We start from the raw sequence: 13,744 nt of genomic DNA, 5'->3' as shown, positions 1-13,744 counted from the left end.
ACATAGAAAAATCCAGACATCTGGCACCCAACATGGACATCTGCCCATCGTGTTATTTCACAGCCACCTGCAAAGCACCAACTCCCACCACCCTCCAGCCACTGCAGCAAGTCACACCCGCAGCCTCTGCCAGCAAGGGAGGCTGTCTTTGTACAGAGGGGCAAAACCAAGTCCCCGCCAGCCAGTCCGCCACGACTTCCAATCCCAGGCTTTCAGAAATGGGTCACATATCTAGACACAAATGCAGAAAGCACCTCTTCTGGAAGAGCACAGTAGTTAGTTCTTAATCCTTTGGAGATCCTTTTGAAAATGTATGGCAGCCATGGACACCCCATGAAAAACTGCATCCATGCAGACCATACGTGATTTCACTGGGGGTTGCTGCCCTCTGAGGAGGTCTGAAGGGCAGAAAGGGCTAAAGTGGTCAGAGGGACATTTATGAAAGAGAGCTGTGGGTGGCCTGGGTGACTATACAACAGTTTCTTAACCAAAAAGATGTCCCTTCCTTAGTTACTGCAAATTCCAGCCTTTAATTAACCTTTGAGATATCAACAAGAATTTGGAATTTGAGAGTGAGCGTGTGCACACATACACAAAACAAGGCCTCATCTTGTCTTCCTATCTTGAAGTCACAAAATATCCTGTGATTGCTAGTTAACAGTTTCCAAGCAGGGCTGAGTAACTGCAGAGATGAAAAGTGGGGGAGAGGCCCTGGCCAGATAGTTCAGTTGGTTGGAGCATCATCCTGATAAGCCCAGGTTGCAGGTTTGATCTCTGGTCAGGGCAAATACAAGAAGCAACCAATGAATGCATAAATAAGTGGAACAACAATCTCTCTCTCTCTCTCTCTCTCTCTCTCTCTCTCTCCCTTCCCCCTCCCTTCTCTCTAAAATGAATTAAAAAATTTTAAAAGCTAAAAAAAAAAGAACACAAGAAGTGAGAGAAAGGTGGGAGTTGGGAGGGAGGATAGCCTGACAAAGAGAGGAGGACAACTGAGCTCTGCATTGGCTGAGCAGGTCTTGCTTGGCAGGACAGGTCCTGACCCTCACTGCCTGCTCCCCCTGGAAATCACAGCAAACCTTCTGACTCCTTTGCAGCAAACTGAGAAGTCCAGAGAGGAGCAGCCCTTTCTCCCTCCATCCCTGGAGGGGGTTGGGGGGAGCATCTCTCCTTTCTAGGGAGAAGACCCTCGCCCACTGCTTGCCCACAGCCCCCTCGTGGCCCGGGGGTGTTACTGCAGCCTCTCTGCATTGCTGAGCACAAACCAAACTCAGGCAGCTCTAACAGTGGTAGAACAGAATATTTAGGTACCAGTGGCAGCTTGGCAACAGTTTCAAGCCATGGTGCTGCTGTGTTTGCTTTTGGTTTCTTAAACTAAGACGAAGATTCAGACTCAAAGTGATCCTTCTAAACTCCTCCCTGGTACAATACCTACAGGGACCAAGTCCAAGACCTGCTTCAGTAAGCCAATAACCTTGGAGTTTCTGTAACATCGCCACCACCTTACTGACCATTTCTTCCTGCATCACACGCAGTTATGTGCAACTGTTCCAAAGCTCAATAGAAATAGTTAACAAGAATGCACAACATCCTCTAGTTTATAGATTGCTGGCTACCAAAGACTTGTAGGACACCAAACGCCCCCCGCCCCCCAAATCCTGGGTTTCCAGGTAGCAGATCCTACAGGGGTTTGGGGGAAGTCAGGACTTAAGGACACACAGTGAGAAAGAATATGGCCCTTGGCCCGGTGCAAGCAGATAGGGTGTCCATTGAAGAACTTTACTAGAGGCTGCACAAAACTCTTACTAGCCGCTACACAAAAGGAAGGAGTGGAGCCCACCCACCTGGGCTGGGACTGGACTGAAAGACCAGAGTCTGGGGGTGGGGGAAAGTTGGTCTAGTGATTCAGCTACCACCTGTCAGGGGTGGGAATCATTAACTGAACCCAGTGGTGGGAAAGTGAGCAGGGAGGAATACAAGTGGGAAGTTAGGGAAGAGGAAAGAGGGTGCAGAGTGTGTCCAGGGGGCCTAGAGTAGACCAGGGATCAGAAGTAGCTGGGGCCAGGGGAAGTGATGGAAGCACAAGAAGCTCTTTCCTTTGGGGGGTTGGGGGAGAAGTCCTTACCTCCTTGATTTTTTCCCGCTTGGTTTGAACTAGGCTCTGGGGCTCCTCACTCTCATCAGTTCTAGTCCCCAGGACCGGGTGGCGGAGGCGGCTCCTGAACGCGTTAAAGTCAAAGCTAAATGGAATGCTCCCCTCCTGCGGTCTGAGGGCCTCCACATCGCCCGTGGCCTCCTCCCGTGGCCTGGTGGGGTGGGTACGCCGCAGCCACCCTTTCCTGCTGCGGGTACTGGCTTGGCTGCTGGGGTCGTCCTTGCCCGGGGCTGGCGCAGCGGGCGCTGGGTTAGGGGGCGACTCCTGCTCTCGGGCCAAGGGTTGGCCGGGGACATCGGCAACTACCTCCAGGCCGGGATGCTGGGTCCGGGGCGCCAGGAAGAGGCGCTTGAGGCGAGAGGAGTTGGGCAGTAGGAAGAGGGCCCCGAAGCACAGGGTGGCGAGGCCTGAGAGGAAGAGAAGGAAAAGGAACTTCTGCGGCAAACGCAGCCCCCACGGGGAGGCCGGGACGAAGCCGGGCACTTTCCTCATGAGCATCCTGGCTTGGAACAGGACTGGGGGCAGTCAGCTCCGGCCGGGCCCCGGAGGCTCTCGGAGTCTAGGCACTTGTCAGCGGGGGCCTCGGCTAGGGGAGGTCATCCAGGGGCGCAGCCCGGGGTGGTGGGGGTCTCTGAGAGTTTCGGCCGGTCTAGTACTGCCTCTCAAGGATGAACTTCCTTCAGAGTTTGGAGCGAGTCTTCCCACGCCGAGGCGGGGGGCGCCGCGGCCTTGGCGGGGCCCGGGCGAGCCGGGTGGCACGGCTCAGGGCCCGGGCCCGCAAGGGCTGGCCGCGCAGTTCCTCCTCGCAGCGGTCGGAGCCCACGGGCCCCCGCGCCTTCCCGCGCTGTGGCCGTTGCTGGGACTGTCACATGCCGGCCGCGGTACCGGGGCTGTCGACGCAGAGGGGTGCCCACAGGCCTCGTCCCCGAGCCGAGCCGCCCTCAGCCCCTCGGCCCAAAGTTTCAGCCTCAGGAGCAGTTTCCAGAGGGAGCAGACTCTCGGGGGAGGCAAGGCAGTGGCGGGCCGGTGTGTCAGCGGTGCTCCGAGAGCGTGTTGACCCAGCCAGATCGCGACAGCGCCCGGACTCGGCTATCTGGACACGTCCACAACTTTATCCCTCCGCGGAGCGAGCGCCAGGCAGCGGGAGCTGACACTTCTGAGCCTGCCGGGGCAGAGGGCTTCCCGGGCCCCCGTGAGCAGAGGGATGCCCGAGCCTGAGTCCGGAGCGGGGGGCCGTCTGCGACCAGCCACCACGGGGTGGCTGCAGCTGCACCTGGGAGTGCGGGTTCTCGCCCTGCCAACTCGGAAGGGCTCCGGGCTCCCGCTGGGATCACCTGTTCCCCGCCACCACGGGCTCCGTGGAGCGTGTAGCCCCGGTTGCGGCTCCTCCGCTGCAGTTGGCGTCCTCACAGCGGCTGCTCCAGACGGGCCAGTGACGCTGAAGGCTGAACCGCCCGCTGAGCCTGTGTCCCACGCGTACAACCACCCCGCCACCTCCGCCGCCTCCGTCGCCTCAGCTGCGCCGCCGCTGCAGCCCGGCTTTCACTGAGACAGCGCCCGCGGCTCCGCCTCCCACCGGGCCACGCCCTCAGGCCACGCCCACTGCGCGCCCACGGTCCACCTCAGCGGCGCCGCAGCCAGGCCAATGGCCTCACGTCCGTGGGTAGGGAGTGCAGGGCCTCTGCCAGGGTGAAGAGAGGGAACTGGACTCCAGGCCACGCCCCCTCCCCCAAATAGCCAGCATAGTGCACACCCCCCATCCCATCAGCACCAATGGTCCAGCTGCGCGGGGGGTTGGCAAGGGCGGGGTAGGGAGCGGAGCGAGGTCATTGGCTGTCTTGGAGAGATCCTTGTTGGGCCGCAGTAGCCCATTGGTTAGTATCCAGCGTTCGCCGGCCTGGAAGCGACTGAAACCCCCTTCCGCCCCCGTCCGCGCCACTCTGGTTGTTCATTCCTCTGTTGTTGGTCCTTCGGGGGCAGCAGACCTGGCCAGACTGGAGGGCTCTGGTCATCATTAGGTAACCTCTCTCACCCCTCAGTGTCAGTCCAGCACTGGCAGGGTGCTGGGGGGCTGCCCAGGGGTCTCCAGAGCTTCTGCAGGAGCCGCGGTGATGCCGTTGTGGCAGGCTGTGAGGAAGGGGTGGCTGGAGCCAAGCCAGGGAGCTGTGGCTGCGGTTGGGTCCGGTTAAGGCAGTGTGTTGATTGGACCCCCGCAGACCACGGCTCTGCTTTCCTTTTCCCTCAGCCGAAAACCGGGCCAGGACCCCTGGGTCGGGCAGGGAGAGATGCTAACTGCAAAGGTAGGAGGGCAAGAAAGGAGAGAACCCTGGCTGTGTGCACACAAGATCGCACACATGTAGCTTGGGTTCCTAGGTGCCTGCATGTGTTTATGTGCACTTGTGTGTTCCTCTGCGTAGATATATATGCACTCACAGATTGCGTGTGGGTGCGTACTTGCACACAAGAATACACTTAATTTAGGTGTGGACACTAAGTAATTATACCAAAGCATGCATAGACATATACACATCAGCACAAATACTGACATGTGCACTCACATATCCACAGATGCGCAACAGGCAGGTCCAAAAACATGCACATGTACACACTGCCCGGGCAAAGCAACATTGTGCTGTGTGGGTCTTTCATGCAAAACACTTTATAGAGACAAATAACAGCAGAGGGAGAAACAAATTAAGAGGTGTAATAGGCAAGAGGGAAAATATCTGCTTTCAGCTGCAATTTAAAATGAAATGCAGCGTTGACAAGATAGAAAATACTGCAGGGAGGACTTTCCTGACAGAAGAATCGGCCCAGGCAGCTCTCACCTCGTAAATCTTGCTTCTTCCCTGAGGCCTGCTACCAATGGGCTTCTGGGACTCAGATATCCTTATATCTCTGGCCAGGCCACTGACAGCAAACCCTCCCCTGATATTTAAATACCCTTGGCATATAAATCTCTTTCAGTTGAAAATAAAAAGCTACTCTGGGTAACAGGTGCAAATAATTTGGCCATTGAGTTGAATAGCCCCTCCCAACCCCAGAAGTTCTAATTCAGGTGTTTCAGTCTCTGATGAGTTTGATTGGCAGGAGTCAGTTTCCTGGGACTCAGAGACAAGGATGCGATCCACTTGGATACAGGAGCCCAGACACCTGGCCGGGCCTCTCCTGATCCCCACTGCCTAAGCATCTTCTCACTGGGTCCAGCCTCCAAAAGTGGCAGACCTGTCTCTGGAGAACCAGGCAGGAACCCAGCATTCTTTGGAGGCACCTTGCATTGTTCCAAATTGAAAGAGTCGGGGAGTCACTCTTCAGTCCCCAAGAAGGTAGGACCCAGGAGAAAGAGAGGAAGGCGAGGCTGAGCCTCAGAAGGACTTGTCTGTTTGAACTGCATGCTCACAGTGATGGTGACACCTGGACCAATCTGTGGTATGCTGGTGTCCAGGATAAAAGCGGGGCTGCAGCACGACTAACATGCCTTCCACAGACTCAGGCTACAAAAACCAGAGCCCAGAGGAGACAACTCCATTTCCAACCAATATCATTGGGTGATTATACTGTGTTGGTAGTACCCAAGGCTTTACAATCTCCCCAGCAAGCTCACGGAAACTCTGGAAGTGCCCATCCCACTCCCACACTCCTAGACCCCACAGACCTTACACATACCACGGCTCTTTTCTCACTGGGTCTCTACTATCGAGGTATGTCCCACGGCAGACACTGAGTTCTTCATGGCAGGGACCCTGGCTCGATCACCTCTCTCACTACCCTAGCTCTTAACTCCAGTGCCTTGCATGTCGGCACAATATTTGGTGAGTAATGAATGGATGAGTAAATGCCCATTTCACAGGTGAGGAAACTGAGGCTCAGGAAGGGGAATAATAGTGAACTGACATTTTCTATGTATCAAGCATATCGCTTTATTTTTCAGGACAATCTTATGAGGTAGATACTATTAATAGCTTCATTTTACAGATAAGAATATTAAGGCTTAGAGAGATTAAGAGTTAGTTAACAAGTACCTTTCTCAGTGTAATTCAGAAAGTCAAAAGGGATTGGGCACAGAAATGAAAGCTATTTTAAAAATCTCTTTATTCTGTCGACAAACATGTATTGACATCAGATGCTAAGCATCACACTAGTCTCGGGAGGACACGATGATGAGCAAAGCATGGTTTCCGTCATTGTTGATCCATTCATTCATTTAGTGAAGAACTCTATCAAACACCTATTATGTGCCATTTACAGAGAGGGCCAGCTTAACAGCCCTAAATAAGGCAGACATGAAGCCTATCTTCAGGGACTTGCTTGTCTAAAAGGCAACAGGGACCAATTCAGCCCGTCGGGGAGGAAATCCCAGGCACTGGGCCCTGGGCTAAGTCCTTCACTCTCATCCTATCTGACCCTCACAATGGTCCTCTCTAACATAGGCCTTGAGATCCCAATTTAACAGATGGGGAAGCTGAGGTTCATGGGCATGACATGACCTGTTGAAAGACACACAGAGAATAACTTATAAATACCAGAGAAAACCAGATTCATCTAACCCCAGAATTTACGCTTTTTCTGTTAATAATATTAATAATAACTAAGGTTAATGGGGCATGCACTCTGTGTGATGGATGCCCTTATAAGAGCATGGTGTTGAATCTTATTTATCTGATCCTTACAACCACCCCATGAGCCGGGTACTATTATTGCTGACACTTTAAAGAAGAGGAAACTAAAACACAAAGAGGCTAAGGAACTTGCCTGAATCACACACAGGAGAAGTGGCAGAGGGGGGATTATGAACCCAGTTGATCAGGCTCCAGAGCCCCTCCTGTCTTTCCCGAGTCTATTGCTCTCCATCTTTTAATACCAGCAGGTCAGGGCGGGGAAAGAGCACACTTGCCTCAGGCGAAATCACCACAGGCTTGTTGGATTATATGAGCTCATTTAGTCATTCAACAAGTATGTATAAAGCTCCTGCTGGTTCCAGGCAATATGCTAGGCTTTAAGGAGATAATGGTGAGCAAAAATAGACACTTTGTTTCCATTGCAGAGCTTAAAGTTTCATGGGGGAAGAGGAGTTAAAACAAATAAGCAACCCCCAAATAAGTATGTAAGCTGAGATAAGAAAGGAAAGAGAAAGAAATGCTGCTATAATAACATGTAACAGAGGATCTGGACCCAGACTCCAGTTGGGTAAGAAGTGGTCAGGGAAGACTCCCCTAAGGATGAGTGGAGTTACCTAAGCTAAGAGAGAGAGAACACCCAGGTTGAGAGGGGAGCATATGTAAAGGCCCTAGGGTGGGGGGGTTGGGGAGAAGCATGATGCTTTTGAGAACAGACAAGGCAGAATGTCTGCAGTAGAGAGAATGACGGGGAAAGAGGAAATATCACTGAATGATTTAGGGCAGGAGTAGGAATGTGTGTGTAGGGGTCGGTGGGTGGGTGGACTCATATTAACATTTTAAAAAGGCTACTCTAGCTACAGTGTGAAGCAAAATAGACAGCGGGAATGAATGAAGTGGGTGACTTACAGAGGATATTGCAAATCTGTGGTATCTTGGACTGGAGAAGTGAAGATGAACAGGATCGCAGAATCCAAATCGTATTTAGAATCCAAAACTGATAGGACTTGAAATTGGATGTAGTTAGAGGGAGACATCTGCAATGATTCCCAGGTCTCTAACTTGCCTGGGGGCGGTGGCATTTGTTGGATATGGAGCCATGAACTAGGCGGCCTTCCTGTCTGCCTGAGGAGGTGCTGGCCAGTTGATATGGAATCTGAATCCTAAATGGTCATTAGTCCCATTTAGAATAGAAGACTAGAAATGAAGCCAAGTGAGCCAAGAGATAATCATCAGGCAGCTTCCTTAATGGCCTCCAGACAAATTCAACCCCCGGCAGGAGAGACACTGATGAACGGGGCCCTGCCAGGTGAGAGCACGCCAGGTCAGTCCCCAGATGAAAGGCCCTGCGGCTCTCCTAGGCTCATTACAGCAGGCTGCAGTCAATACCTCACTGTACAGCTGGACCGATTTCAGGATTACAGAGCCCAGAGCACCTGCCCTCAGACTCTTAAAAGATCATGAAAGTTTCCTTTCAATTCTTCTTGCCTGAGTCCCCAGCCTTGCATCAGAGGTGGCCCAGTCAGCCAGGAACAGGTATTCTCAACCAGGAGCAATTTTGCCCCCAGGGAACAGTTGGCAATGTCTGGAGATAATTTCGCTCATCACAGTTGGGGAGGAGTGCTGCTGCCATCTAGTAGATAGCGGTCAAAATGCCATCGAACATCTCACAGTGCACAGGACAGCCCACCCCCACTACACAAGGAATTGCCCAGCCCCAAATGTCAACAGTGCCGAGGGTGACTTTGTAGTCACAGAGGCCGGAGTTTGCACCCTGGCTCTGCCACAAGTTGGCTGTTGATCTTGGGCAACTTGTCTGAACTCTCAGAGCCTCTATTTCTTCATCTGTCAAATGGGATCAATAGTAACACACTCATAAAGATGACAGAAGGATTAAATTACACTGAAGAAAGGAATGCAGACCCGTAAGAGCGAGAACCGTTGGCTCAGAGTACCAGTTTTGAGTCTTGACTCAATGTCCTACCATCAGTGAGACCTTGGGCAAGTTGCTCACCTCTTGAAGCTCCAGTTTCCTCATCTGCAAAATGGAGATAATCACAGTGCCCACCACATAGGGTGTTATGGAGACTAAAGGTAAATGTCTTAGCACAGAGTCTGGTACATAGTGAGCAATGGAAAAAATGTGACCCATATGATTAAAGACAAAAGGAATCAGTGCTGCCCCATTTCTTCCTGGCAAGCAAGCTAGCGGCCCAAGCTGAATCTTTGTAACTCGGTTTCCAGGGAAGCTCCAATTTCAAATACTCTGTCCGTGGTCCCTGTGAGTACTCTCATTAGTCAGATTGTACCAGGGGTGCCCACCCTTTCGGCATCTCTGGGCCACGCTGGAAGAAGAGTTGCCTTGAGCCACACATTAAATATACAAACACTAACAAAAACAGATGAGCCAAAAAAAGGTCTTAAGTAAATTGACGATTTTGTGTTGAGCCGCATTCATAGCCGTCCTGGGCGCAAGCGACCTGTGGGTGGCAGGTTGGACATAGTTTACACACTGATTTTCGTCTCAGAAGATACGGTCCCTGTCTCAACAATAGTAATAGTGCTGTTTATGAAGTCAGGCTCGGCTAAGCCCCTCTTCTCCAAGAGTATCTAGATCATCCAGCTCAACGGCCCCCAGTCTTTTTGGCACCAGGGACCGGTTTCCTGGAAGATGATTTTTCCAGGGACTGGGGGTGGGGAGAGGGTTGGGCAACAGGAGGCAGAGCTCAGCTGGTAAGCTTCATTCGCACTCACCGCTCATCTTCTGCTGTGTGCCTGGTTCCTAACTGGCCACAGACCATTAGGGTTCGTGGCCCTGGGGTTGGGGACCCCCGATCCAGCTTAATGGTAGAATGTTCCAGATGTGGAATCTAAGGATCAAAGTAGATAAATCAGCAGTTTGCAGGAGAGGCACCACTGAATCTCAGCACTTGAGAATCCCAGCTGAGGCCACTTCTACAAGCGTGCTAAGGTAAGGGGTCAAGGTTCTCACTCCTGCAGTCCTGGGTTACATGTACCTAGCTAATATTGTGAGGATTAAATGAAATAAACCATGTTAATGTTCTAATATAGTGCCTGGCATATAGCAGGAACTAAATATTAGTTATTATTATTTATGGTGCTGGGACTTTTTAAAGGGCATGTAAAATAAATATGTTTGAATCTCATAAAAGTACATTTCCAAAACCCTACATCAATCCTCCCTCAAGCAAGAAATAAAATTGTATCCAAAATGTAATCCTGACGAGTTTAACCATCTTGTTCTACTTGCTAATACCAAGGAGTTTTTGGTTGTTTGGGTGTTTGTTTTTTAATGTCTATGGATTATTGAGGCTCCAGCTTCTATGGGGGTCCAGAGTCTCTGCCCCTCTGGGATTAGGACGGTGAGAGGGGCCCAAGGCATCAGCCAGGTATTGCTGGGTGAAGACCACGTGAACCAAACAATCATGGGAAATTCCCTCAAACCGTATTCATTAAACCATCCAAGTGTTTTCTAGAAACAGATCAATAAGCCAGACGGACAACAGAGCATTGTGGCCAGAGCCTTGAATCTCATAGACCTGCATGTGAGTCCAACTCCTGCCTCTTGGTGGCTATGTAACCCTAGGCAAGCCCCCTCATCTGTTTAACCCTCAGTGTCCTTGGCTATAAAAACAGCAAATTGAAGGTTCGAAGCTGACAGTGAAAGAGAAGAAACATTGGAGCTGGAGGAGGGAGGTCCATCGCTTATCCTGCTTGTCCCAAGTCCCAGCTCTCCATGTGGTTGGGTGACTGGGTACGCCACTCATCTGTTGGAGCCAGTTTCTCCATCCATTAGGGGGGCCCCTAACACCCTACATGAGGTAACCAGCAGGCAGGCAGTTGGTTAGTGTTAAAGTTAAGGAGACGTGTTCATTGTGGCTACCACCCCTGCAGAAAAATAATTTTCATCATTTCACAAGTATGTATTGAGCCTCAATCATAATTTAAAATAATTTTGTGATGCCTCTGATATGTCCTATTTTATTCCATTCTACTTTTTCTAATATCCTATTCTATGTGTTTTTCGAATACAAAAAAAAATAAGCTGATAGAAACTGAGCTAGTCATTTGCACTGTTTGTCAAATATTTCTGGATGTCTGCCTTTGGGACATGTGGCAGGGTGGCTCCACCTCCTTGTGGTTGAGTAGAGCCATGTGCTAATTCTGGCCAATGAGCTGCTAGCAGAAATGACACATGTCATTTCTAGTCTGGAGCATTTAGTTGCCAGCGCCATATCCTGCAGAGCGCTGGCTTTCTCTCTAGCAAGGTGCCTGACAGGGACTGAGGTGGCAGCTGCTGCATCAGCCAGGGTCCCCGTGCAACTATGATGGGCAGAACCTTGGAGCATAAATGAGAAATTCATGTGTTGTGCCAAGCCACTCAAACCACGGGGCTTTCAAAAAGTTTTTAACTTAAAAAAATTTTAAGGTGAAATAAACTTTAATAGTATATTTTATTTAATCCAATATATCAAAAATTATCATTTCAATTATTATTTTAAAAGCCAGTGACAAGATAGGTTATATATTTTTAAACACTAAATCTTCATGATCTAGTGCAGCGATCCCCAGTGTTTTTGGCACCAGGGACCAATTTCACAGAAGACAGTTTTTCCACAGACTGGGGTGGGGGGGATGGTTTGGGATGATTCAAGTTCATGACATCAAGCTCACCTCCTGCTGTGCGGCCTGGTTCCTAACAGGTTGGGGACCCCCGATCTAGTGTGTGTATTTTACCTTTACAACACATCTTAATTCAGACTAGCCACACTTCTAGTGCGCCAGAAGCCCCATGTGGCTAGTGGCAACTGGACTGGACAGCGCAGCTGTAATAGCGAGTGACCTGCATTTTGAAACACACTGTTTTAAGGCATCCTGAATAAATCAATCTTTATCTTTGTGCAAAGGATCTTTAGAAAAGGAAATCCCATGTTTCATAAAACAGGCTGTGGCTAGACTTCAGATCCGCTTCTCCTCCTTTAGTCTGCAGTGGGGGTTGGGGGGCATTCCTCCCTGCATTAAAACTGGCTGTCATTTCCCTCCCTTTAGCTAATTCACTCACCTCCACTCTCTCAAAAACAGGGGGGAGGCTTTTAAGAGGCCCAGGTTGAAAGTAAAAAGGAAAGTATGATTATTTGAAGTATTCTCAGTACCCACAGTATTCCAGCATACTGAGGACTTAGGTTTGGGAGGCAGATCCCAATAGTAAGTCTCACCCAGTCCCTGCTCACTTGGAGGATGAATGTAATATTTGCTTCAGGCTCCGTATAGTCAGTTATCTCATTTAGTTCCCACACCATCTTTATGAGGAGTGCATTACTATTGATCCCATTTGACAGATGAAGAAATCAAGTTGACCTTTGGGGCTGGACAATTCTTTGTCATGTTTGCGGGGGGGGGGGGGGGGGGGGGCTGTTCTGTGCATTGTAAGATATTTGGTGGCATCCTTGACTGCTATCCACTAGATGTCAGCAGCAAGTTGGGGTGGGGGCAGGGGAGTGGTGAGCAGCACTTTCTTCTCCACGGGATATGTATTGTGGGCTTCCAGATTCCGAGGGATGGAGGGTAGGGGTGGGGGTGGGAATGGGGGAGGGGGACTAAGGCATTAGAACTTGATCTCATACCCTGGGGAAAACAGAATTCCTTTTGAGTTGGGAGGTTGGCTTGGGACCTATACAACAGGATTAAGAGTTGCAGGTAAATACTAATTATTTTCTTATTAATTTGGGATTAATTTGTCACTGTTAAAATGGGATTATACCACACCTACCGCTTAGGTAATGCATTTCTTTAATTTACCAGTACATCAGGAGCATTTCCCCATGACACTAAATATTCTTCTCTTCCATCATTCTGACCGCCAAACGCATTTTTAAATGGAGATACCGAACTTTACCTACCCGGTCCACTATTGTTGGGCATTAAGGTCACTTCTGATTGTCATTGCATTTGACAATAGTTTGTCACTCTCATAATTCCTTGGGTTCTACAGAAGGCATGGTCAGAGGACATATTCAGATGGAGAAAGGCATGATTACCCCCAAAGTGTCCTTCTGGCCTCGTGGAGTCTTGCCACATAAGACACCAACCTCTGTGGAGGAGAGGGGGGCACGGCTTTCTCTGAGCATGGCCGGGAGAGCTGTGTAAGGCGGAAAGTGCTAAAGACAGAGAGAGGGCCACAGTGGTACCAGGTCCTGCCACTTCTTAGCTCTGCAGACATCCCCTCTAAGCTCAGTTTGCTCATTTGGGAAATGAGGATAATAATGCTTCCCCCTTGGTATTGCTGAGAAGATTAAATTAGACTGGCAATGAATTCTGGCTAAAAAAGACAGAGTGAGCACACACACAAAGCTCTGCTCTCTCCCGATGCTCCACTAACAGGAAGGCAAAAGTGATTTTTCTAAAGACATAACACCACCAGCACAATCAGCACAGCTGAGGAAATAGCATTACTAAAATCTGAAAGGCAGAAAAGGAAGTCAGTGGGTTGTAACTTAGGGGAACCAAGAATCTTGAACCCCAAATTGCCAATGGGGAAAGCTAGAAGTATCCAGATTTATACTTTATTTTTTTAAAGGTTTTATTTATTTATTTTTAGAGAGAGGGTAAGGGAGGGAGAAAGAGAGGGAGAGAATCATTAATGTTTGAGAGAATGGTGATCTGTTGCCTCTCACATGCCCCCAACCAGGGACTGGCCTACAACCCAGGCATGAGTCCCAACTGGGAATCAAACTGGCAACTTTTTTGCTTTGCAGGACAACACGCAACCAACTGAGCCACACCAGTCAGGGCCAGATTTATACTTTAGAACCCCCAAAAGGCTCTGCGATTATCTACAGAGGTCAAGGTGAGAGGGAGCTAAGAACAGGAGGGTGGGTCCCTGCTCTTCCCTGCCTTCCCCTGTACTCGGTGACTGATTCTGGCTAGAAAACCAGGTCGGGCCTGAGGACAG

The 13,744-nt window shown here is 50.1% G+C and overlaps 1 protein-coding gene across 5 annotated transcripts in view; it reads right to left on the bottom strand.

Annotated features, from left to right (window-relative positions):
- The window catches only part of MAN1C1 (mannosidase alpha class 1C member 1), a 128,997-nt gene extending 125,243 nt beyond the window's left edge, over nt 1-3,754 (bottom strand). Inside the window, exon 1 of one of the 5 annotated variants that reach the window (XM_045190689.3) lies at nt 2,126-3,754. In XM_045190689.3, coding sequence (XP_045046624.1) covers nt 2,126-2,653 — 528 coding nt within the window. In that variant the 5' untranslated portion in view covers nt 2,654-3,754. The remainder of the gene's footprint in view (nt 1-2,125) is intronic. The other 4 variants (XM_045190690.3, XM_045190692.3, XM_045190691.3 and 1 more) reach the window with 4 other exon arrangements.
- Between the last annotated feature and the right edge of the window lie 9,990 nt (nt 3,755-13,744).

This window comes from Desmodus rotundus, chromosome 3, assembly GCF_022682495.2.
Source record: "Desmodus rotundus isolate HL8 chromosome 3, HLdesRot8A.1, whole genome shotgun sequence".
Classification (NCBI taxonomy): domain Eukaryota; kingdom Metazoa; phylum Chordata; class Mammalia; order Chiroptera; family Phyllostomidae; genus Desmodus; species Desmodus rotundus.
This window is presented reverse-complemented; position numbering and strand designations above follow the sequence as displayed.